The sequence below is a fragment of the Antechinus flavipes genome, chromosome 1, assembly GCF_016432865.1.
Source record: "Antechinus flavipes isolate AdamAnt ecotype Samford, QLD, Australia chromosome 1, AdamAnt_v2, whole genome shotgun sequence".
In the NCBI taxonomy this organism is placed as follows: domain Eukaryota; kingdom Metazoa; phylum Chordata; class Mammalia; order Dasyuromorphia; family Dasyuridae; genus Antechinus; species Antechinus flavipes.
In genome coordinates, this window is record NC_067398.1 from 707,742,506 (window position 1) to 707,765,946 (window position 23,441).

The following is a 23,441-nucleotide window of genomic DNA, read 5'->3' on the forward strand; positions in this document are numbered from 1 at the left end:
CCATCAAAAGCTATGAGAATTTAGGCATCCCGTTACCAAACCACATATAAGATTTGGTATAAATACCTTCAATTACAAGGAATGACTTAGAGAAATAAAAACAAATAGCTGGAGAAATATTCATTGCTCATGCCTGTACTGTGTCAATATAAAAATATTTCCAACCTTAATTTCTAATGTTATGTTATCACAAGGATGCTTTATAGAACTTTATACAGAACTTGATAAAAAATAATCCATTGGGAAAAGATGAAAGATAATATAAAGGAAAATAAATGAGTTAAGGATGAAGAATCAAACTATTTTATAAAGTATCACTCATCAAAATCATCTGGTAAAACAGAAAGGTAAATCAATGTACAGTCTCTTAGAGAAATGAGAATCAGAAAAAATGGGATTCAAGAACCCAGATTCATAAACTGAAAATTTACTTAGGAAAAAAATCTATGACAAAAATAGCAAAATCATCGGGTATAAATTAAATTTGGATATACCATAAGTCACAAATGGACATGTGACTATAATGATCCTATCAGAAATTGGGAGACAAGCAGATTATATAGCTATCCCATCTAGGGATAGGAGATATAATCAAGGAATAGAAGAAATCACAAATGTTAATATCACATGAAATTGAAAATTTTCTATACAGGCAAGATAATACATCTAAGTTAAGAGAAATGGTCAAGTGGGGGAGGAGGGAATCCATAAAATATATTAGATAAGGGTTTGGTATCTAAGATATTTACATCTACATTTATAGATAGAGACATATATACATACATAGTATCCCACAAGTCCTATTATGTTTAAGCTGTTAAAGTTTGACTCTAATCCAGGGGTCCTCAAACTTTTTAAATAGGAGGCCAGTTCACTGCCCCTCAGACTGTTGGAGGGCCGGACTATAGTGAAAACAAAACTTTGTTTTGTGGGCCTTTAAATAAACTTCATAGCCCTGGGTGAGGGGGATAAACGTCCTCAGCTGCTGCATCTGGCCCGCGGGGGGCCATAGTTTGAGCACCCCTGCGAATCATAAGCCATCTTAAAACTGCACTAAGATTTGTGGGAGAGCTTAAATATGACCATTCTCCAATAGATAATTGATCAAATTATAAGAACAGTTCTCAAAAGTACAACAGCAAACTATTAATAACTACATAAAATACTCTAAATCACTAATAAGAGAAAGGTAGATCAAAACTGAAGTTTACCTCATGCAACAAATTGGCAGAGATGACAAAAGATGGGAATAGTCCATGCTAGAGGAGTTTTTAGGAAAATAGGTATATTAGTGCATTATTGTTGAAGCAGCAAATCAATGCTATCATTTTGGAAAGCAATTTGGAATTATCCAAATGAAGTGATTAAAATGCCCATATTCTTTTACCCGGAGATTCTTCCATAAAGGCAAACATCTAAGGGAACTATTGATAAAATCTCCACATCCCCCCAAATATTTATATCAGCATTTTTGGTAGCACAAACTTGCAAAGGAGACAAACTTGGTATATGAATGTAAAGGAAAATTTCTGTGCTATCATAAATGATTCCCTCGTGGAAGTCTAAAGGTTTTCCATACAGACACTAGTAAGGTTGTTTCCTAAAAGTCACATCAACAAGCATTTATTAAGTCCTTACTCTTAAGCCGCTAAAACTATGGGTTGCAACCCCATATGAAGTCTCAGAATTGAATGTGGGGGGTAATGGAATTATGATTTGTATTCCTATTGTACATACCTATATACCCTATATTGCTCAGATGAAAAGAAATCATGAGTGGGAAAAATTTAAGAAGCCCTGATCTATGCCAGGCACAGGATTAAGCACAGAAGGACAAAACAAGGTATCTGCTTTCAAGGAGCTAACAGAATAATAATAAGGGAGACAATAGGCAGATAAATGATCTACCACAACATATGTAGGTAGATGAAAAGACTCTCAGAGGGGAAAACACTAGCTGTTGTTTTGTTTTTTTAATCTTAAAGCAGTTAAAATGTGTTAAACACAAGCATTGCTCATGTGAGTATATTTGAGAATGCAATTGGGAGAGAGGAACAATCCCTGGATTAGAAAGATTCTTTTAAACTGTTCTGGCATAATTTGGGAGTGGTTTGGAGGGGAGGAGAGGAGGGGAAGGGAGGAAGAGGAAGAAAAGAAGAAGGAGGGGAGGGAGACAAGCAGGGAAGGGGGAAAAGGAGGGGGAGGGGGAAGGAAGGAAGGAAGAGAAGGAGAGAGAGAGGGAGGGAATAAAAGAAAAGAAATATAAACAGTAGAAGAGGACAACGAAAATGATAGATTCATTACAACTTCCCAGAATCCAAACAAAGTTTATACTTGGAAATCCATTTAGACAATGAGTCAGTAAGGAGATACAGACTGGCCGCAGAGCAAAATGCATGGTGCTGGACTTAGAATGCCTTGGGTTTAATCTTGCTTCAGACACTTACTGCCCATGACCAACTCTCTGAGCCCCTAGACTTGGTCTCCGAGCTCCCTTTAATGTCTGACTGTACCACGTAACCCTGCTCACTGCTTCCCACAAACAGCCCTACTATGCACATCCCACAGAATCTCCCCCAACAGAACAGGGCTTGGTTTCTTAAGGACAAGAACTGTTTGGTTTGATTTTGCATCCCTAGTATCTAGAACAGTGCCTGGCACACAGTAGGTATTTAATATCTGCTTACTGATGAGAGATAAAACAGTCAGGGGTTTTTAACCTGACATTCCCTGAACTAGATAGATGACTATAGTTTAGGGAACTCATGTTTTATAATACATACACACATACACATATGCATATATACATACACATGTACATACGCACATACATATACACACATATATAATTGACTTCATTTGTAAGCATAAATCTGATTTTAAACATTTATTTAACACATTCTGAGCAGGGCTTCGTAGCTTTTACCAGACTCACTGCCCATGGAGTCTGAGCCACAAACAAGAACCTGACACAGTCTGATTCCTGTATCTTACAGAGCAGAACACAGGCACAGAGAGGAAGCGGCGTGCTTGCACTCACAGCCGGGGCATGGTGGGCCCAGGGTCTGACCCCCTGTATCCAACACCGAATCACCTTGTCTTTTTTTTAGGGGAAAAGATCCAGAGCCGAGGAGACCGCCTGCTCCAGCTCCCCCTGCTGCGGATGGAGGCTCTGGTGCCTCGTGACTGCACTAGGCTGCAGCAGGGCACCACAGAAAGGTGCTGGGGTTGGAGGCTGAAGTCACTCCATCTTCACGACCCCCGTTCCCTCTTCTTAAAACCTGAGGGTTGGGCTACCCGAGCTTTGAGGTCCCTTCTTGCTGCTCCATCCATCAGGTGCTTGAGTGAAGTGCTGTTGACAGAGACCCAGACCAGACGGGGACAACGGGTGGGCTTGGGGAGGGGGTCAGTAACTCCTTTAAGATGCAGAGATGCTAGAAGCACAGACTGTAAACTTAGCATAAGGCTGTCTCTCAATTCCCCCAATCCCTTACCCCTGACACACAGCGGCTAGAACCACAAGTGGAAGACTTCCTGTCTCCCTACCATGCTGTTCAAAGGAATGGGCACAAATAAATTTTATTAAATGAATGCTGTATTATTTAGTTCAACAAACACCTGCTACCTTCTGCTTGAGATCAAAAATGCAAAAAAGTGACCCACTTTGGCCATCAACAACCCCCAGGATTAGAGCAGAGCAGGCTTTTGGCATCCTAGGGTTCATGTTAGAGAACAGTTGGACACTGAGATCAGTGCTGGGGATCTCCCCTGGGCCTGCTGATCAGATCCCAACCATGACATAGGCTTGGTCAGTCCAGGCTAAAAAAATGTCTTTTGTATGTAAGAATGTAAAAGATGCTTTAATGTGTCAATGAATCAGCATCAGTGACCAAGGAAAGGCCATCCTTATCACACTGAATCAGGCCATCTAGGTCTATCAAAGAACCCACCATATTTGTATGTGCCTCAGGCAGTGGTTTTGAGGAAAGTCTCAGCTGACCTTGTTAAGGGAAATGAGTTAAATGTATTGTCATGATGTCACTACTTTGAGATTCTATCATTTCATGGATGTGGATGACCTGTAGTAAGACCACAGACCTAGAGCTGGAAGGGATCTTGAAGGTCAGAGCCCAACTTAATCATTTTAGATAAGGAAACAGACCCAGAGGGATCATTTCCCATGTTCTGGGTTCAGAAAGTATCTGAAGCAGGATTTGAACCCCTGACTCCAAATCCAATTCTCTTATACCACATAATCTCTATGTCTTAGTATGTGGTTTTAGAGTAGAAATATCATTGCTCAGTGTGACCCCTAGTGGACACAAATCTGAATTCAGGAGGGTTCTTAACTTCCTTCAAAACCCAGCTCTAACTTATATGAACTGATGCTAAGTGAAAGGAGCAGAACCAGGAGATTATACACATCAACAAGAAGACTATACAACGATCAATTCTGACGGACGTGGCTCTCTTCAACAATGAGATGATTCAAACCAGTTCCAATTGTTCAGTGATGAAGGGAGCCATCTACACCCAGAGAGAAAACTGTGGGAACTGAGTGTGGTTTACAACATAACATTTTCACCTTTTGTTGTTTGCTAGCATTTTTATTTTGCGTTTTTTCTTGTGTGGCACAATAGTTCTATAAATATGTATACATATATTGGATTTATATATTTCTACCATGTTTAACATATATTGGACTACTTGCCATCTAGGGGAGGGCATGGAAGAAGGGAGGGAAATGGGAACACAAGGTTTTGCAAGGTGTAATGTTAAAAAATTGTCCACATGTTTTGAAAAATAAAAAGCTTTAATAAAAATAAAAAATAAAGGAAAAAAACCAGCTCTAGGGACCCCTCAAATCCAGCCTTTCTTAATTTGTCCAGTTGTTACTAAGCCTTCTTTAAAATGACTTCCTTTACGTGGCCACCTCCAGCAATGAAATGAACCAAATCAGTTCCAATAGAGCAGTAATGAATTGAACCAGGTAAACCTAGTGAAAGAACTCTGGGAGATGACTATGAACCATTACATAGAATTCCCAATCCCTCTATTTTTGTCCGCCTGCATTTTGGATTTCTTTCACAGGCTAATAGTACACTATTTCAGAGTCTGATTCTTTTTGTACAGCAAAATAACTGTTTGGACACATATACATATATTGTATTTAATTTATACTTTAACATATTTAACATATATTGGTCAACCTGCCATGGGGGGGGGGCAGGGGAAGGAGAGGAAAAATTGGAATAAAAGGTTTGGCAATTGTCAATGCTGTAAAATTACCCATGCATAATTGTTGGTGGAGTTGTGAACAAATCCAACCATTCTGGAGAGCAATCTGGAATTATGCCCAAAAAATTATCAAATTGTGCATACCCGTTGATCCAGCAGTGTTTCTATTGGGCTTATATCCCAAAGAAATACTAAAGAAGGGAAAGGGACCCGTATGTGCCAAAATGTTTGTAGCAGCCCTGTTTGTAGTGGCCAGAAACTGGAAAATGAATGGATGCCCATCAATTGGAGAATGGCTGGGTAAATTGTGGTATATGAATGTTATGGAACATTATTGTTCTGTAAGAAATGACCAGCAGGATGAATACAGAGAGGACTGGCAAGACTTACATGAACTGATGCTAAGTGAGATGAGCAGAACCAGGAGATCATTATACACTTCGACAACGATATTGTATGAGGACATATTTTGATGGAAGTGGATTTCTTTGACAAAGAGACCTGAGTTTCAATTGATAAATGACAGACAAAAGCAGCTACACCCAAAGAAAGAACACTGGGAAACGAATGTGAACTATCTGCATTTTTGTTTTTCTTCCCGGTTATTTATACCTTCTGAATCCAATTCTCCCTATGCAACAAGAGAACTGTTCGGTTCTGCAAACATATATTGTATCTAGGATATACTGCAACATATCCAACATATAAAGGACTGCTTGCCATCTAGGGGAGGGGGTAGAGGGAGGGAGGGGAAAAAAAAAATCGGAACAGAAACGAGTGTCAATATAAAGTAATTATTAAATAAAAAATTTAAAAAAAATTATTCTTTAACAAAAAAAAAATTACCCATGCATATAACTTGTAAATAAAAAGCTATAATTAAAAAAAAAAAGGAAAAAATAAAAATAAAATGACTTCCTTTATTCATCTGTGTATGTTTTACTTCCCAATAAAAAGGAATCTCTTTGAGAGCAGGGACTTTGCATTCCCAGTGCCCAGATCTGGGGAATTTATGTTTATTGAACTGATCATGGACATAACAATGCTCCCACCTGACTATGCTCTATTTCTTATCACTGAGGGATACAAAGGTCACAGGTCACATTCTCCAGAAGGGAAAAGTCCTCCAATTCAACAAACAATTATATCAAGCATTATGTACAAAGCATTGTGTTAGGGATAAAAACCAAAGTAGTCCCTGACCTCAAGTTTATATTCTACCTGGATAAAACAGTATAATTTTTTAAATTTATATTTTAACATATTTCCATATGAGCCAAGTTGGAGAAGAAAAATCAGATAAAGGAAAAACCATGAGAGAGAAAAAAAAAGATGAAAATAGTATCTTCAATCTATATTCAGTCTCAATCTCTCTCTGGATATATGTAAAGGGTCACAGTCAATGGGGAAACTCTGGGTGAGATATAAGACCCTTCATCCCAGAGGGAACCTGCTAACAATGTCTGGTTCAGCTTCCCAACTCCCCCTTAGAGCTCTCGACCTTCCTGAGAAGTCAGGGGACGGTGACAACCTGTTGTGATTGAAGCAGAGTGATACCAGGTGGAAGAGTGGTACGAGGTGGTGAACATCCCGGTGTGGGGGCTCTAGAAAGCAATGGTATGTTTTGTCACCCCAACTTGGGGGCTCTGGAAAGCAATGGTATGTTTTATCACCCCAACTTGGGGGCTCTAGAAAGAAGGACACAACAGATATAAATGGCATTTTCCATCCACAATTTATTGGAATTGCTAAGAAGGGTTGATCACACAATCTTGCTGTTGCTGGGTACAATGTTTTCTGATCCCTTCACTCAGCATCAGTTCATGTCTTTCCAGGCTTTTCTAAAATCAGTCTGCTCATCATTTCTTATGGAACAATAATATTCCATTACATTCATATGCCATAAGTCATTCAGCCATTCCCCAATGGATGAGCATCCCCTCAATTTCCAGTTCCTTGTCACCTCTACAAAAGGAGCTGCTAAAACATTTTTTACACATATGGATCCTTTGCCCTCTTTTGTGATCTCCTTGGAATACGGACCCAGTAGTAACTGGAACAAAAGGTAGGCAGGGTTTGATAGCCCTCTGGACATAGTTCTAAATTGATCTTCAGAATCACTGGATCAACTGTGCACCTCCACCAACAATGGATTAATGTTCCAATTTTCCCACACCCCCTCCAACATTTATCATCTTTTCCTGTATCTTAGTCAAACTGATAGGTATAAGATGGTATCTAAGAGTTGTTTTAATTTGCATTTCTCTGACCTACAGTGATTTAGAGCATTTTTTTAAAAATATGAGATGGTTTTAATTTCATCTGAAAATTGGTCCATATCCTTTGACCATTTTTCAGTTGAGGAATGACTTATATTTTTTTACATTTCACCCAGTTCTCCATATGTTTTAGTGAAGCCTTTATGAGAAACACTGGCTCTAAGAATTGTTTCTCAGCTTTCTGCTTCCCTTTTAATCTTGGCTGCATTAGTTTCGTTTGTGCAAAAACTTTAATCAAAATCGTCAATTTTGCATTTCATAATGTTCTCTATTTCTTGGTCATAAATTCCTCCCTTCTCCAAAAATACAAGTAAATTATCTTGCTCTCCTAATTTACTTATAGTATCACTCTTTATATCAATCATTATACAAGGTAATTTGAGGAAAGAGAGAAAACACCTGATCAAGTGGGGGGAAGCTTCTTTGTGGAGGTGATAGCAGTGCTGAGCCTCAGAGCTTGAGCTTTGAGGCAAAAGGAACATTCCTGGGCAAAAGGGCTTGAATCAAGATAGTGGCCGTGGAAAGAAAGGGAAAGGAAGAGAGGGAAGGAAGGATGGATGAAGAAACAGAGACATTAGGGGGTATGGATAGATGAGATAAATGGGATATAGAGATGATAGGTGAGATAGATGGATGGATAGATAAGATAGGTAGATAGGGGAGACGAGATAAATATAGACAAAAGATGGATAGATGGATCAATGGAAGATGAGATATGTAGATATAGATGAGCTTGAGAAACAGATGAATAGATAAGACAGCTAGATGAAAATATGATGAATAATATATGAGATGAAAATATGAGAATATTTAAAAGGCTAATTAAACATGTGCCAGATATTGTGCCAAAGCAAACTATAGTATCTTCCCTCAGAGCACTAATGGGGAAAGCCTCTTGTCCACATCTCCTTAGTCCAAACCAGGAAGCTATCTATGCCATAGGTTCATAGAGCACAGAGAGACATCTGATAATTTTTTTCCCCCGAGGCAATTGGGGTTAAGGAAATGTTAAGTGTTTGAGGCCGGATTTGAACTGAGGTCCTCCTGACTTCAGGGCTGGTGCTCTATCCACTGCACCACTTAACTGCCTCAGTGATAATTCTTAAAAAACAATTATCAATAAAACCTATGGATGGTTATAATTTAAAGGAAATTTAAAATCAAATCATTTGAATGAATGAGTTCGAGAGTTTACATTCCACCTGCATAGGTAAACTAGTACAAGCTTTATGAAGCGTGCCTTATATGCCAAGTACTGTGCTGCTCCCTGAATGAAAAAGTAGCTGCTGTTGTTGAAGAGCTCACATTTAAGGAAGGAGACGGCACATGAGAGATCAGATGCAGGGCAAGGACCAGCAGTCCTTGGGTTGCAAATATCGATACCACTGTTCATCCACATAGACTTTGCTTCTCATTCCCACAGTTTTGCTCCTAATGAATGAAATATCCAGAAAGGGAAGCCCTGTTACAAAAAGGGCCATCTTAGGCCTTCAGAAACTCACTGTGACCTGGGTGGTCACAAGAGAACACAAATTGTGAAAAGGTCAAGTGATGAATCTGTTGTTGGGAGAGCAGGTCTCATGAAAAGGGTATTCACCAAAATACACAAGATGATAAATGACCCATCTCATAGAGATCTCAATGGTAGAGATAAGCATTCTGCAAATATTGGAGTCCTGTAGAAATCTGAGTTATCACCATTATAATGGTCCACAAATCCTCTCAATGTAACAGATTTTCATTGTAATCTGCTGCAGCCCAAAAAGTGCTTTGCTCGGTGGGAGGCCTTCTGGTCATGAGGTAGCAGGGTCCTTGTGACAGCACAAAGACAGGCTGGTCTGTCACGGGGCCTGTGGGGTTTGCCCCAGCTGGAATTCCTATGAGAAACCAAGGTCCCCACTCTGGGAGCCTCATTGGCCTTCTCTGTAAAATCAGTGCTGCGTGGGATATGGCCCAAAGAACATGGGCTTTAAGCAAGGGACCCGGGGCTGGAGTCCGAGAGCTGTCGCCCTAAAATAAGGCCGCTGGCATTACAGCTTGTGCCCCTTGGTTTTCCCCCATATAGAATGTAAGCTCTTGTCTTGATTTCCCAGCACGGGCCTGTACAGCACGGGCACTACATGCTTACAGAGGGCCTCAGGTAACTCGGACCCCTCGATGCAGGTTTCCGAGATTACCTGTTACAAGCTAGTGGAGATAACATGTACCTGACCTTCCCATCCACATCCACGGCCCCCCGGTTAGTAATAATAGCATTTAAAGCGCTTTCAGGTTGCAAAGTTTTGTAACAGCTAACTCCTCTTATCCCTCACCATCCCCCTGCGAAGGGGTCCTAGTATCCTTATTTTAAAGATGAGGAAAGGACACGGAGGTTGGCGACTTGCCCTGAATCGGGCAGCCTCAAAATCGGGACCCCTCGACTGGTGCCCCGGGAGGAAGCCCGCCCCCGGTCTCAGTTTCCTCGCCTCCTAAAGTCCCTATTCTGTAAACATTTACTACCCGGGAGGCCAGGTGGCTGCATAAATAGGTCCTCTCACACACGCAGAGCCGGAAGTGACCGTTTGTCATGTGTCACGTAACCCCCAGCAGGGACCACGTGGCGGAGATCAGCTTCTCCGGCCTTGTTCCTTGCGCAAGTCGCTGCTTTTCTCTCCTCCCGCCCCAGGGGGTGGCTGCCCAGGCGCCCAGACTCCCAGACTCCACTCCCGACTGTCCCCGTGGAGACAGGGGGCGTGGCCACGCGAGAGACAAAACCCGGAAGGTCCGCCGCTAGGGTGCAGTCACGTGAAGAGAGCTGGGCAAAGCGCGGCCGCGAGGGCTCCCCTCCCAATTACCCCGCCCCTCCCCCTCCACTCCCCCATCCCTCCCCCTCCTCCTCCCCTTTCTCCCTCGGCCCAGCGGCCGCCCAGCTTTCCCCTCCGGCTTAGGCCCCACCTCTGAGCCCTCTTTCTCCTTCCCTTCCCCCTCCCTCCGCCCCGTTGTTCCTCGCGTTTCCTCCCTCCTCCCCTTTCTCTTCGCCTCGCTCAATCCCAGCTCGGCCCCGCCCCCGCCAGTTCCGCCCCGCCCTCGCCTGGTAGACCCCACCCCCACCTGCTAGGGCCCCGCCCCCTCACTTTCTAGAGTCCAGTCGAACTGGGTCCCGCCCCCTCACTTTCTCCACCCCTTCGCCTTCGGCACTACCCGCCCGATTTGGGCACAGTCCCTTCGACCCCGTTCCCTAGCTCAGAGCTCCGCCCCCCAGACTGTCGGCCGCGGCCCCGCCTCCTCAGCGGCTCAGCATTCAGACACAACATGGCAGCAGCGGCGGCGAAGGCTGGATTGGCAGGGTTGAGGCGAGCGGCCTCGGTGGTGTGCCTACGTACTCGTCGGCCGCCCCTCCGGGAGCTCTCGGCTCCGGCCCGCCTGTACCATAAGAAGGTAGGGGCCGCGGCGCGCCTGGGCCGGGAAAGCGGGGACGTTGGAGACTGGGATGACGCCGTTAGTTAGAAGCGGCGCACCCCTCTGCGCCTGCGCGCCCCCTCCCCCTCCCCGGCGTGCGCATGCGCGCCCGGCGGTGTCCGTGTGGCCGCTGAGCATCTCCCCCAATCTCCAAGGGCGCCGCCAGAGCAGGTCGGGATAAAAAGCATTTAATAAGCACCTACTGTGTGCCCGGCACATAGTTAAACAGGGGACAGCGACCTGAAAAAAGGACTGACTGCTAGAGAGAAGGAAAGTGGTCACCGCAGTAGGAGAGTGACCATTCTTGTGACAGTTGGGGAAACAGGTTCAGAAAAGGAAGCAACCTCGGCGAGGCGGGGGCCCTTAACACCCCAGGGTGCTTGCTGTGTGGGCGCCTCGGGGTTCGCCGCAGCACAGTTACAATATTCAGTTAGCAGTCGTGAGCCCAGTTAGCATAACTTTAAGAAAGTAGCTTTTCCAACACGGAAGGGATTAGGCAGAAAAGTCGCTTCCTGCTGACCCCGGAGCGTCCAGTTCCATCCGTGTGGGCGTGCGCGGCGGATCCGGCCCCTGCGCACGGTGGTCGTGGTAGGTTCCGTAGGGCCTTGGTGCCGATCTCGGGACCCTGGGCACCTTCAGGGGCCTCCATCTGCCCCGCCCCGGCCTCAAAGCCAATCACGCCACCATTGCGCACCCCTTCGGCTCCGGCCGGGAAATGTCAGGAGTGACCCTGGAACTTGGGGGCTCCCCGCCTGTGGGTTACACCTGCCGCCTGTGCGCAGAAGGAAACTGAGGCCGCTGGTAAATGTCCGAGCTGGACTCGGCCCCTCCCACAGTGAGATCAGAAAGCGTTAGTGCCTTATTGGAGGGCCGGGATCATACACGTGGAACAGTAGGGAGGATTTCCGGGGTTTCCCCGCGGGCCCTGCTTTTCTCGGTGCAGGGGCAATCCCTTCATGCTTGAATGATAACCAGTCTGTGTGTTCGGTGCCTGGCACACCCGAGGTGCTTAATAAATGCCGACTTGCACTTAGCGAGGCTGACCTCCCGGCAGAGGCCCCTTCTCCAGCCTTTCCGCCTGGCCACCAAGAGTTGTCCAGCTTTCTTATAAAGCGCTCTGTGTGAGGTCAGCAGTCTCCGGATTGTCCCCATTTACACATCAGAAGCCTGATGTCCAGAAACAGGAATTGGCTCAGGGTGGAGTCAGTGGAGAGTCCCGAGACCCAGAGGTCACACAGCCCTTGACTTAGAGCTGGGATTTGACCCAAATCTCGGGCTCCTTTCTACTCTACCAGCAGGAAGGATTCTGAGCAGATCATCCCTAAGTTCCCTGCTGGTCTAGACGAGTCAGGACTGCCTCTCAATGAGCTGCTTTGGTCTTAAAGCAAAGAGCTCTGAAGCAGCGGGTGATGAGGGCTGCTGAAGGGGATGTCAGACTGCCAGGAACCCGAGGCTCACCCTGGGAAGGGGACTTGCTGTCAGCCTGGATCTCCTCACCCCCACCTCATCCTTCCATTTCAGGTCCACCTGTCTCTGGTATGTTGGTGCGGGGGGGCTGGGGAGAAGCCAGGAGAACAGGGGGCAAATTATAACCCCCGGTGCTCAGTGATGGCCCCGGGCGGGAAGGGCCAGCCACCTCATCCTGATCCTAAACCCACCTAATCCGCGGGCCGACTCCCTTGTGGAGACTGTCGGTAAAACCGGAAAAGTTCTGCATCAGAGGAGCTGTTCCTCTCCAGGCCCTGCCTTGAAGTCCTTTGGTTTTTCCCAGTCAGATATCTGGAGGTGGGCCCAGGGGACCCCTGTGGTCTTTTCTAGCATAGCGAGCATTAATAGAACACGTTGAGGTGGCGAAGTTTTTGGCCACCCTGATCTCGTTTGACCCTCCCGGGAACATCCGACCTACTGGGTGTCCGCTCCTTCTGCCGTGTGGCCGCACTGTGGCTGATTCCACATCCGAGCCCGGGCGTCCGCTCCCTGGCCGTGCTGGTTGTGTCACGGCCGAGTCCAGACAAGGCCCGGAGGTTTTTCAGGAGGTTCCGCCTCCTCTCCTGCCTCCGAACACGTGGGGAGTCTGTAATGAGACTGGGTTTTCCCGGGGATTCACTCCCCACCCCCGAGGCAGCCGTGGTTGGCCTGGAGCTGGTTCAGCAGCCAGAGTCTGCTAGACAAGGGAGCGTCCTCATGCTCCGACACAGGAGTCTGCCCGGGGAAGGGCCCTGTGCAGGCTGGGCGGGGGGCTCGAGTACGCTCCATCTTTAGCGCCTGCTTAGGGATCTCCTCCCTGGGAAGAGCTGCCAGACGGGCCAGGCCCGTGTTCTCAGGCTTTGCCCTAGGGAACAGCCGGAGGTCTTTCCAGCTCTCGTGGGGGGAATTGCTCTAAAGTGAGTGACAGACACCTGGGGAAGAAACGATTCTCCCCGTGGGTCTCAGGGCTTCCCAGGGTGTCCTCACAGGGCCCTGCTCACAGGCACAGCGGGCAGTGGGGCCGGGACCCGGCCTTGTTGGGGGGCTCCCGTTACTGCATTCGGGGGGTGTACCTTGTGTACCCCCCTCGCAGCCATCGCGGCCCCCACTTTGGCTGTGGGTTGGGACCGGCCTCGGGCCAACTTTGAGCTTCTGGTCTGAAGCAGCTGAGACAGCGGCGGCTCCTCTTTCTACATGAGGGGACCCCGGTCCCCAGCGTGGTCCTGATCCCCTGTGACCCTAAGCTCGCCACTAGAGGCCCTGCTGAGTGGCCAGCCCGCCCTGCCCCTCGGAGGACTCTCCGGTGCCGCCTCTCGGTGCTTTGGGTCAGAGCATCCCAGGCTCACGCGCATCCGCTCGGGCCTGCGGAACAAAAGGAAGTACAGTGCAGTGGAGACTCTCCAAAGTTGTGGCCCAGGCCCAGTTCTATCCGAGCGGGACTCCAGCCCGCCTTGGGAGGGCGGTTCCTCCCGTGAGAGCTCCCTCAGTCAGCCAAGTGGAATTTCCAGTCCCTGTCCCCATGGTGACCATGAACCGGACCCTGCTGCAGGCGGGCGAGTCGCCCCGGTCTCTGTGCCCCGGTCTCTGTGCCCCGGGGAGCGGCTGGAGGGACTAGCCCACAGCAGCCCTGGCGCAGCCAGAAGCAAGAAGCCGCCGCGAGTTTGGAGGCGGGGGAACGGCTTCGTGCCGCAGCCCGGGGTGACAGGCAGAGCATCTCCTGGAGGCCTGCGCCCCCTGCTCCCGGGAGGGAATCGCTGCTGATGTTACAATTCTCTCGTTTCAGGTGGTCGACCACTACGAGAACCCCAGAAACGTAGGGTCCCTGGACAAGTCATCCAAAAATGTGGGCACCGGGCTGGTGGGGGCGCCGGCCTGTGGGGACGTCATGAAGTTACAGGTGAGAGCGGGGTGAATGTTTTTGTCTGAACCGATTCTAATGTGGCCGTCGTGGGGGAGCCCGGGCTCCCCGGGCTGGGACGGCCCCTGTAGCTGGTGACCTCCCGAGGCGAGGGGCGGGAGGCCTGGGGGTGGCTCCCCCCGGGCTGTTTGTGAGTTACTCAGGTCAACAACTGCCCCGTCATGGTGGGAGGAGCCCGCTTATCTGGGAGCCCAGAAATGGCTTGGCAGAGAACTTGGGACAGGTTCCAGGGCACAAGCAAAAGCCCTAGTCTGAACCCAGTCCCAGAGCGAAGCATCCCAGCCCCTGGCACTGAGGAGACGGGCCGGGGAGGGGCTGGGGGCTGGGCCGGGGAGGGGCTGGGGGCCGGGGTGGACAGGCGGGGACTTGGAATGCCCAAGATGGAGCAGAAGCACCCGATGGGGGCCCAGAGAGGCCCTGGAACCCCAGGCCCCCCAGGGACACCGGCCGCTGCTACTTTTCTAGATCCAAGTGGATGAGAAAGGGAAGATTGTGGATGCCCGGTTCAAGACGTTTGGCTGTGGCTCGGCCATCGCTTCGAGCTCCCTGGCCACCGAGTGGGTTAAAGGGAAAACGGTAAGGAAGACAGGGACCGCTGCCCGCGCTGAGCCCCTCCCCCCGCCGCTCTGGAAGGAGCTTTTGGGGGACGGCGGAGGCTGGGGGAGGTCTCTCTCACTTGGGTTTAGTGTCCCGCCCATACCGGCCAGCAGGCAGCGTCCCCTCAGGGCTCAGGCCCCAGGGTCGGGCAGAAGCCTTTGGGTCCTCTCAGAGGCGAGGGGCAGCCCGAGATGTCGCAGCCCTGGCGGGGGCGGCCAGGATCCCTTCCTCATGAGCCCCCCAGGGCAGGGTCCGACCTGGCTGTACACACAGTGCCTGACACGTACATGTAGTAGGTGCTTAATAAAGGCTCCAGGGGAGAGGCAGCAGAGGAGGGTGGGAAAGTCAGCCGCTGGGACATCGGGGGAGGAGTCTGGCCTTCCTCGCTCTGGCTCTCAGGCCGCTGTCGGGCCCGAGGGGGCGGCGCCATGTCCCCAGAGCACCGGGCCTGGAGTCAGCAGGACCGGGCTCCCCGAGCTCAGACCCAGCCTCAGACACTCCCTAGCTGGGCAAGTCACCTCACCCTCACCCTGCCTGCCTAGGTTTCCTCAACCAGAAAATGAGCAGAGAAGGGAACGGCCGCGCCCGCCGGTGTCTGTGCCAGGAAGACTCACGTGGGGTCACCGAGAGACGGGCACAGAGGCCAAGGGCAGCGGTTCTCGTTTCTTTGGGGGATCAGCGTCCCCCCACACGGTCTCTAGCCTCATTCATCTCCTTCCCCGCTCCTGCCCTTGGACTTGGGGACCAGCAAGGCTTTGCTCACTGAGAGCATCAAGGGCCTGCTTATCGGGGACTGTCCCGGCTCGGTGCGTTCCAGGCACTAAGCAGAGCCTCGGAAACAGTGCGAGGAGGGGGCAATGAAGGATTAAAAAGGGAAGGGGGCTCCTCCCCCTCCTCTGTGCTCTGACGCTCGGGTTCTTCACTCTCAACTCTCAGGTGGAAGAGGCCTTAACCATCAAGAACACGGACATTGCCAAGGAGCTGTGCCTGCCCCCGGTGAAGCTGCACTGCTCCAGTAAGTCAGGGCCCGGCAGAGAGGGCCTGGTCCGCCTGAGGGGGGAGGGGGCCTCGGGCGGTCCCAGAACTGGGCGGGGGGGGGGGGGGGGGGGGAGCAGGCGGCCAAAATGCCTCCAGGGCCCGGTTCCCAGCAGCGCTCGTGGCCTGGGGAGATCCCAGCCTTCCTTCTGAGGCAGAGGGAAGGAGGAGGCTTTGAATGTCAAGTCGAGTTTGTGTTTGAGCCTGGAGGCAGTAGGGAGCCATGGGGTTAATGGAGTAGGGGTCTGCTCTGCGGGGAGGCTGGTTGTCTGCCTGGGAAGTGAGGAGCCTGAGCGGGGAGGGCAGGAGGGCTCAGAGGTCCTTCCTGGGGAGCCATGGCTGGGCGAGCTCTCCCAAGTCCAGACCCTCTCCGAGGGCTCTCAGAGGCCATGAGTCCAGCCCCCTCCTTTATGGAAAAGGAAGTGAGCTCTTAAGGTAAGGAGGCAGAGCAAGAATTCGAACTCAGAGCTTCCAGCTCTCTCCCTTCTTCCCCATGTGGGAAAGCCGGGGTCCCTCCCACAGCTTCTCTCCTGCAGGCTAAAGCTCCTGCTCTGGCTCTCCTCGGCTAAATGCCCTCCGGCTTGTGGAGAATGGGGATTGAACCCAGGTTTGGGCCCTGCTGCTCAGGGAGGCCTAAGATTGTGGTCCCTTGAGGGGCTGCCGTGGCCCAGGGGTCTTAGGCCAAACTCCAGACCCTAAAAACCCCTAGATCATCTTCAGTCAAGTTATCTGGCCACTGTGTTCCCCTGTGAGTTTGTGAAATGGCTCTCGGTTTATGATGTGACATCCTTCTCATTACATTTTATCCGTTAGTTTCAACTTGTCAGTTTTGGGGGATCTTGTATATAAGCTTCCCCTGCCCCCTACTCTGTGTCCTTTGCAGATGTGACAGAAATGTTACCCAGAATAAACCGGGAATGTCAAAATATTAAATAAAAATGATGTAGATTGGTCCCAACTGACCAGGGGACCAAAGCAAGGTGCCTCTTCCTAAATGTTTGTTGGATGAACCAATGAATGAGGTGGGCCCTGAACATCATCACAACAGGGAATGGAGGCCTCAGAGCTGGGCCAGTGGCCAGGGGTGGGACGGGTGGGGATTGGACAAAACTGATGCAGACTTTTGTCAAAAAACTGAGACCACGAACTCAGATGGGGCCAACTCAGTGCTGATGAAGCTGCTGGCACCTCTTTGCTGGCTGCTGCATCACACCAGCTGCCATTTAGGATCCCTACTCCAGTTTTAAGACAGTTTGCCCTTTCTGATAGTTTCAAAATGTCAGCCTTCATCTCCCTCCCTCCCTTCATCTCCCTCCCTCCCTCCCTTCCTTCCTTCTTTCCTTCCTCCCTCCCTCCCTCCCTGCCTCCTTCCCTCCTTTCCTCCTTTCCTTCCTCTCTTCCTTCCTTTCTCCCTTCCTTCCTTCCTTCCTTCCTTTCTCCTTCCTCCCTTTCTCCCTTCCTCCCTTTCTCCCTTCCTTTCCTTCTTTCCTTCCTTCCTTCCTTCCTTCCTTTCTCCGTTCCTTCCTTCCTTCCTTTCTCCATTCCTTCATTCCTTCCTTCCTTCCTTCCTTTCTCCCTTTCTCCCTTCCTTTCTCCCTTCCTTTCTCCCTTCCTTCCTTCCTTCCTTCCTTTCTCCCTTCCTTTCTCCCTTCCTTCCTTCCTTCCTTCCTCCCTTCCTTCCTTTCTCCCTTCCTTCCTTTCTCCCATCCTTCCTTCCTTCTTCCTCCTTTCTTTCCTTCCTTCTTTCTTCCCTCCCTCCCTCCTTTGTTCCTCCATTTCTCACTTCCTTCCTTTCTCCTTCCTTCCCTCCTTTCTTCTTTCCTTACTCCCTCCCTTCTTCCCCCATCCTTTTCTTCTCCCCTTCTTTCTTCTTTCCTAGTGCTTGCTGAAGATGCAATCAAGGCTGCCCTGGCGGACTACAAACTGAAGCAGGGCACTCCAAATAAAGAGGAACCCGAGGAGAAGAAGTGATTGCCCCCCCACCCCGCGCTCCCCACTCCCGCTGCAGCCTGCAGGCTGGCTGGGCCGTCCAGGCTCCCCTTCCAGTGCAGTCGATCTCACCATAGAGCTTAGGAAGCTCTTGTACCCCAATAAAAGCGCTATGTGGTAATCACACACAATGTCCTCCTATTCTAGCAGCACTGATTCATCCCTGTGATGTGCACACCTTGTGCTCTCTGTCCCTGGGCTTGCTTCTGTACCATCACCCGCCTCAAGGCCTGATGAAACTGGATGTTGTGAATTGCGTGATCTGTGTTACCTTGACAAATACTGGAAAAACCCCAAATGGCTTTCATCTGAAGGGGATGACTGATTTAGCACTTAATTCACCTGAGTGGGTTGGGGAAAAAAGTTATTGCTATGGATTGCCTTGGTATAAATGTTGGAAAGAACCATTATTGTACATAAAACAGATCTATCTATATACATCTATGCACATTATATATATAAAAAGCATAATAAAACTATAAGAATCCGTTTGCCTCAGTCGGCTCTTGTCTTGTGGATCACTCGCTGTCCCCTCAAAGGCCTGCATTCAGTGGGCGGTTCTAGGCAGTCCGCTTCCTAGCACGCACACAGAAGGCACTTCATAGGTGCTTGGTTCCTATTACAAAGAGGAAGACACAACAGGATTGATTTGTTTTTCTCAGTGCGCACCCTTTGGAGATAGGACTATTTCAGAACTCCCAACACCTTGCTCCAGAGGCTGAAGGCCTCACAAAGGCATGGTGTGTTCCCTCTTCCCCCTACATTTACCTGGCAGAATCCTACAATTTGTTGTTTATTTTTTTTTTTAATTTTTTATTTAATAATTACATTATATTGACACTCATTTCTGTTCCAATTTTTTTTTCCCCTCCCTCCCTCCACCCCCTCCCCTAGATGGCAAGCAGTCCTTTATATGTTGGATATGTTGCAGTATATCCTAGATACAATATATGTTTGCAGAACCGAACAGTTCTCTTGTTGCGTAGGGAGAATTGGATTCAGAAGGTATAAATAATCCGGGAAGAAAAACAAAAATGCAGATAGTTCACATTCGTTTCCCAGTGTTCTTTCTTTGGGAATTTGTTGTTTAGAAGAAATACATTTAAAGCAGGGTGATAAGAGTAAAGGTAAAAGGCTGGAACAGAAAATACCATGCTTCAGGTGAAGTCAAAAAAACAGGGGTAGCCATCCTGATCGGGGATCAAGCAAAAACAAAAATTGATCTCATTAAACGAGATAAGGAAACTACATCCTACTAAAGGGTACCATAGATAATGAAGCAATATCAATACTAAACATATGCACCAAGTGGTGTAGCATCCAAATTCCTAGCGGAGAAATTGAGAAATGCAAGAAGAAATAGACAGCAAAACTGTAATAGTGGGAGATCTCAACCTTGCGCTCTCAGAATTAGATAAATCGAGCCACAAAATAAGTTGAGGTAAATCGAATTCTAGAAAAATTAGATATGATAGACCTTTGCAGAAAATTGAAGGCAGTAATTTACTTTTTTCGTGGCAATACTTGGAAACTACACAAAAACTGGGCATAAACACAAAATCAAAGGCAGAAATAGTCAATGCATTTTTTTTTTTTTCAGATCAGGATGCAATAAGAACCTAAGGGAAAATAGAACAAAAATTAATTGGAAACTAAAGAATGAGTGGGTGAAACAACAAATCAGACACAATCGATAATTTCATCCAAGAGAATGATAATGAGACAATACCAAAATTTATGGGATGCAGCTAAAGCAGTTCTTAAGGGAAATTTTATATCTTTAGATGCTTACTTGCATAAAATAAAGAGAAGATCAATGAATTGGGCATGCAACTAAAAAAGTTAGAAAAAGAACAAATTACAAACCCCCAATTAAATATCAAATTTGACATTATGAAAATAAAAGGGGAGATTAATAAAGCTGAGTAAGAAAACTTGAATTAATAAAATTGAGTTGGTTTTATGTGGAAAAACCAACAAAATAGATAAACCTTTAGTTAATTTGATCAGAAAAAGGAAAGAAAATAAAAATGAAAAAGGAAAACTTTCCACCAATGAAGAAATTAGAGCAATAATTAGGAGTTCGTTTGCCCAACTATATGTCAACAAATCTGATAATGTAAATGAAATGAAGTAATACTTTAAAAAATTACAGATTGCCCTGATTAACAAAAGAGGAAATAAATTAGTTCCATTTTAGAAAAACAGTTTGAACAAGCATTAAAAAAAAATTCCTGGTATTTTCCTGATTTTTTCAGAATCTGTTCGAGTTATGCCATGTGGAGCATTTATTTTCAGGAAGAAGGTTCAGGCATCCCCCTTAAAGACTCTAAGACCCCAGGGAGACTATAAGGGGGACATGCAGTCCAGCCCCCCAGTAGCTTCAGATTTGCTTCCAAAATGGAGTTTTTACCCCATTTAATCGAGGACCTACCAAGGGTTACCCAGGCCAAACATGGTGGGCCAGGATGGGACTGTGGGGAGGTCATCCCAAGTTTCTGGGGACTCGTGCTCAGCAGCATTCTGTTTGGCCACTTGGGGGCATCCGTCTATCAAGGACATTTATCCCCAGGCAGCCTTGAAATTGAGACTTGGCTTGCTAAGGGAGACCTAGGTCCGGTAGGACTCTTCGTTTTAAGGTGGTGTGCCAAAGGCTCACACTTGCTGCCCTTGAAAGAATGCTGGGTTTAGAACCAGCTGATTTGAGATTCAAGGCCCAAATCTGCTAATATTATTATTAATGTCGATAACAGACAGGGTTTGGGAAGGGATTTATTTATGTATGTGATGATCTCCCTGAGGAAGGTTCCATAGACATTTTCTACCAATAAAGATAACCCTCCTTCTCTTGGAATACTGGAGAGTTTGGAATCAGCTGCATCTATGTAACCAGGAGACCTCATGTCTTCCGACGCTTTCTTCTACCCAAGCTTCCTTGCACGTAGTAAATAGTTGATCCTTATTTTTTGAAATTATAAAAGTTCAACTCATTGTGAGGTCAAAATATCACACCAGGAAAATCCCCCTGATCATCGGAGCTGTCCCAAAGGAATACAGACCGTCTCGGGAGGCGCCCGGCGCCCCATCGCCAGCCGGCCAGCGAGCTGAGGCTGACCCCTGTTTTAGTGAGAAGTCCTTTCGGGTTTGGGTCAGGCCGAGGGCCTCCTTCCAGGGCTCTGGAACGTCAAAGGGCCTTCTCTGGAGCTCACTCCGTGTCCAACTGTGACATCAGTCTGGAATTCACATTTTTCCTCGGCTAGGAAATCTCTGCGGACTATGAGCTGTTTGGATTTCCAACGCTTCGGAGATGAGGTCAGATGTCCCATGAGGGAGAGCGCTTGCTCTCGGTGAAAAATAAGGCCTTTGCAACAATCCCTTCCCACTCGGCTCTAGGAGTGACTGTTATGGGGCTGGGGGTGCAGATCCGGGCACAGTGCCATTAATAAATGCTCTGGAAGGGTTAGCATCATATCCCTTCCCGTGGGCTCAGGGTCAGGCTCTGGGGAAGAGGGAGGAGAATCCTGCTTTTCTGGGTCGGGCCGAGAGAGCCTCCGGTGCTAAGTTTGTGCCTGGCCTCTGGGTCAGAGTCTCCCCCCTTCCCCGAGCCCCCCTCCCATTTCGATAGCCCTCAGCGTCAGATCCTGGCTAAGGCGATGATTAGTCCCTCCCAAGGGGCCCCGATGCTTGGTACAAACTCTGAGATACCTCCTGACCCTGTTGACAGAAGGCAGGGAAGCTGGAGGGAGGTGGGAGAATGGGTCATGCTTCGCTTTTCCAGGCAAGGAGAAAAGGGAAAGGGAGCCAGACCCATAAATCAGCCAAGAGCAGCACTTCAGGGCCTTCTAAGAGCCCAGAAGCCATCTGGACCCACCCCCTGCTTTCACCGAGGAGGAAACCAGATTCAGCCCCGTCTCTCCACTCCCAGAGTCACGGCTCAAACTTGGAAGGAGGAGATCTGGATTCAGATCCTGCCCTTAAAGCTTGCTAGCTGGGGGATGGGGAAACCTGGTTTTCATCTGGACCCTGCCCAAGACACACAGCTGGACTGCTGTGATCCAACAAAGAAAGGTCCTCCCCTTCTCAGTTTGTGTGTGGGGAAAATGGGACATCATCACATATCTATAGCATGGCCATCCCATACATGGTGATTAAAAGGAAGAAGAAAAGGAACGTACATTTATTAAGTGCCTACTGTATTCCACTGTATTAGACAGTGGCCTAAGACTATAAATATTGTCTCTTTGATAGCCTCTCTCCCCCAAGAAAAGGAACGTACATTTATTAAGTGTCTACTGTATTCCAGGCACTGTCTAAGACTTTATAAATATTGTCTTCTTGATAGCCTCTCTCCCCCAAGAAAAGGAACGTACATTTATTAAGTGTCTACTGTATTCCAGGCACTGTCTAAGACTTTATAAATATTGTCTCCTTGATAGCCTTTCTCCCCCAAGAAAAGGAACGTACATTTATTAAGTGTCTACTGTATTCCAGGCACTAAGACTTTATAAATATTGTCTCCTTGATAGCCTTTCTCCCCCAAGAAAAGGAACGTACATTTATTAAGTGTCTACTGTATTCCAGGCACTGTCTAAGACTTTATAAATATTGTCTCCTTGATAGCCTCTCTCCCCCAAGATCTTCCTGCTGCCTCACACAGGGCCCGAAATTCCACCCGTGGAGATTTACTCCTTTGGATGGTAAAAGTTTCCAAGATTCCTTAGGAAAAAATAAGTCTTCCTGAAATGGTCAGGAGTTTCAGCTAGAGCTGCCGAGGGTTTATTTCACCGAGTCTGGCCAGAGGGAGGGAGAATGAGCAATAAGTCACAGGGGAAAGGAGCAAGAGAGCTGGGTTCTGCTTCCAACCTCAAACAAAGCTCCTTCCTGCTTGTTCTGCTCTGTAAAGTGAATATGTTAAACGATAAAAACTAATAGACTATTTCATGTAATTAACTGCATTTAGTTAATTATTTTAATATAATTAGTTAAACAAAATTAATATAGTCAATTGTAGATTATCAAAAACTATCAATTATATTGATGTAATGAATTGCATTAATCAATATGGTCGAGTATATTAATCGATGTCATTAATTGGCCAATGCAATAAATTAATGTAATTGTTATTATTAAGATGTTGGACTTGGGTTTGAGATAGAAGGGGCCTTAATCCAACTGGTCCAAGCCCTCACTTTACAGATGGGGAAACTGGAGCCCAGAGAGAGGAAATGAATCGTTGCAGGTCACATGGGTAGACACGGCAAAGGTAGGATTCGAATTCGGGCCCTCGGCATCCATTCATATGTTTGATACATGTGGCCCCCAGCTGTGAGTGTGTGACTTTGGACTTTACAAAACAATTTCTCCTACTTTCTCTCCTTGGTTCTGCAGGATGGATAATACACAAACCATGACCTGGGTTTTACAGGGAAAGAGACTGAGGAAAAATATTTTTTAAAAAGTCCAAAAAACAAATCATAGGA

General features: G+C 47.7%; 1 protein-coding gene across 2 annotated transcripts; it reads left to right on the forward strand.

Annotated features, from left to right (window-relative positions):
* Nucleotides 1–10,202: 10,202 nt before the first annotated feature.
* Nucleotides 10,203–18,448, forward strand: ISCU (iron-sulfur cluster assembly enzyme). Of its 2 annotated transcripts, XM_051972971.1 has the most exons (6): nucleotides 10,838–10,934; nucleotides 12,251–12,491; nucleotides 14,206–14,319; nucleotides 14,806–14,916; nucleotides 15,874–15,952; nucleotides 17,852–18,448. In XM_051972971.1, exons 2-6 carry the CDS (start codon nucleotides 12,384–12,386, stop codon nucleotides 17,941–17,943), a joined length of 504 nt encoding a protein of 167 aa, XP_051828931.1. In that variant the 5' UTR covers nucleotides 10,838–10,934; nucleotides 12,251–12,383; the 3' UTR covers nucleotides 17,944–18,448. The 2 variants fall into 2 exon arrangements, with proteins under 2 accessions (XP_051828930.1, XP_051828931.1); XM_051972970.1 differs by lacking the exon at nucleotides 12,251–12,491 and having other exon boundaries at nucleotides 10,203–10,934.
* Nucleotides 18,449–23,441: the final 4,993 nt, after the last annotated feature.

Coding starts and splice junctions, on each gene's coding strand:
- ISCU (XM_051972970.1), top strand. CDS start 10,809: ATGGCAGCAGCGGCGGCGAAGGCTGGATTGGCAGGGTTGAGGCGAGCG. Junction 10,935..14,205: donor CCCGCCTGTACCATAAGAAG/GTAGGGGCCGCG, acceptor CTCTCGTTTCAG/GTGGTCGACCACTACGAGAA. Junction 14,320..14,805: donor GGGACGTCATGAAGTTACAG/GTGAGAGCGGGG, acceptor CTACTTTTCTAG/ATCCAAGTGGATGAGAAAGG.